The sequence below is a fragment of the Seriola lalandi genome, unplaced genomic scaffold, assembly GCF_002814215.2.
Source record: "Seriola lalandi dorsalis isolate HSWRI2012SDOR001 ecotype SW California unplaced genomic scaffold, Sedor1 jcf7180002053892, whole genome shotgun sequence".
NCBI classification, from domain to species: Eukaryota; Metazoa; Chordata; class Actinopteri; order Carangiformes; family Carangidae; genus Seriola; species Seriola lalandi.
Window position 1 is genome coordinate 5,656 of NW_019524445.1, and position 1,910 is coordinate 7,565.

General features: G+C 48.3%; 2 protein-coding genes across 2 annotated transcripts in view; one reads left to right on the forward strand and one right to left on the reverse strand.

Annotated features, from left to right (window-relative positions):
• acaa1 (acetyl-CoA acyltransferase 1) overlaps positions 1 to 1,800 on the forward strand; it is a 7,418-nt gene extending 5,618 nt beyond the window's left edge. The window contains exons 8-10 of the mRNA XM_087172874.1: positions 603 to 718; positions 830 to 975; positions 1,072 to 1,800. Of these exons, the coding sequence (XP_087029000.1) occupies positions 603 to 718; positions 830 to 975; positions 1,072 to 1,147 (338 nt within the window). The 3' untranslated portion in view covers positions 1,148 to 1,800. The remainder of the gene's footprint in view (positions 1 to 602; positions 719 to 829; positions 976 to 1,071) is intronic.
• Positions 1,477 to 1,910, reverse strand: part of LOC111651960 (ESF1 homolog) — a 1,377-nt gene continuing 943 nt past the window's right edge. The window contains exon 3 of the mRNA XM_023402026.2: positions 1,477 to 1,501. Within this exon, the coding sequence (XP_023257794.1) occupies positions 1,477 to 1,501 (25 nt within the window). The remainder of the gene's footprint in view (positions 1,502 to 1,910) is intronic.

Below are 1,910 nucleotides of genomic sequence, written 5' to 3' on the forward strand. Positions count from 1 at the left end.
CTTCTTCCCTTCCTCCCTTCTTCTTCTTCCTCTTCTTCCCTTCTTCTTCTTCCTCTTCTTCTTCTTCCCTTCCTCTTTTCCTCTTCTTCTTCCCTTCCTCCCTTCTTCTTCTTCCTCTTCTTCCCTTCTTCTTCTTCCTCTTCTTCTTCTTCCCTTCCTCTTTTCCTCTTCTTCTTCCCTTCCTCCCTTCTTCTTCTTCCTCTTCTTCCCTTCTTCTTCTTCCTCTTCTTCTTCTTCCCTTCCCCTTTTCCTCTTCTTCTTCCCTTCCTCCCTTCTTCTTTTTCCTCTTCTTCCCTTCTTCTTCTTCCTCTTCTTCTTCTTCCCTTCCCCTTTTCCTCTTCTTCTTCCCTTCCTCCCTTCTTCTTCTTCCCTTCCTCCCTTCTTCTTCTTCCTCTTCTTCCCTTCCTCTTTTCCTCTTCTTCTTCCCTTCCCCTTTTCCTCTTCTTCTTCCCTTCCTCCCTTCTTCTTCTTCCTCTTCTTCCCTTCTTCTTCTTCCTCTTCTTCCCTTCCTCTTTTCCTCTTCTTCTTCTCCTCCTCCTCTGAGATCAGTGACGGATGTGGAGGTCGGACTGATCCCTCTGACTGACGTGTTGCGGCCTCAGCTGTTCGCTCACTGTCGAGCGTCTGTTTGTCTCGTTGTTATTGTTGTTGTTTCCTGTCAGGACTGACGGTGGCCGACATCGACGTGTTTGAGATCAACGAGGCCTTCGCCAGTCAGGTGAGCTGCTCGCCGCAGGTTCAGGGTGAAGGAGACGTTTCCTCTCGCTCGCGTCAGTGACATCGCCACATTGTGAAACTGATCTCAGTGTTCTTCTTCTCTGCTGCTCAGGCCGTGTACTGCGTGGAGAAGCTGGGGATCCCGCTGGAGAAGGTGAACCCTAACGGAGGCGCCATCGCCCTGGGTCACCCTCTGGGCTGCACCGGAGCCCGACAGGTGGTGACGCTGCTCAACGAGCTCAAGCGCAGAGGCAGGAAGTTTGTGTTTCCTCAGGTGTCACTGAAACAAAGATCTTGATTGAAGCGAGTCCAGACCGGTTCTCTCAGCGTCGCTCTCTCCTGTTCTGACCGCAGGGCGTACGGCGTCGTGTCCATGTGCATCGGGACCGGGATGGGAGCCGCCGCCGTCTTCGAATACCCGGGGCCGTAGGAGCCGACTGCTCATCAAGACCGTGTGACTGTGATTGATTGACCTGCTGAAAGTTAATCTGACACTTCGCTCAGGTGTGACTAAACGAGACCAGAGCCGCAGGGACTAATTGATGAGATGATAATTAATCCGTTTGAACTTTGGAACGTTGCTTGAATAAAAACCTGAAACTCTTTGACCTGAAATAATAATTTTCACTTTCTTATAGAGGAAATAATCAGCTGATTAATTGATTAGGATCGTGACTGTCCTGCTGAGGCCTCAGTGAGAAAACAAACAGGATTCAAAGCTTTCCGCAGGTAAACACTGAGGCTTTTATTGTGAAAGAGCTACAGGAACGTAAGCAGAGCTGTTCTACAGTAACAACAGGTTTACACAGAGACGCAGGTGCACACAGCTTCGGTCAGTGTGCTTCAGGTAGGACAGGTGCACCAGCAGAGTGATGAGCTGCAGTGGGCGGGGCCAGCAGAAAACACCTGTTGTTTGATCAGGAATCGATACTGAGCTTGATTTAATGTAAGTGTGAGGACAAACTTAATAACAGACTAATAGTTTATCATTTTCTAACACGTGACTGAAGCTGCTGTAATCATGAATGAAAATATAAGAGAATGTCTTTGTGTTAAAGTCTGAATAAACACTTCACGTCTTTCTTTCTGCGTCAGTCTGTTAAAGGTCACGAGTCCTGATGTTCTGCTCATTAAGGGGAAACACAGTAAAGTGACACTTACAACAGTTGTCACCGTTTTAATCAGTTGCTATG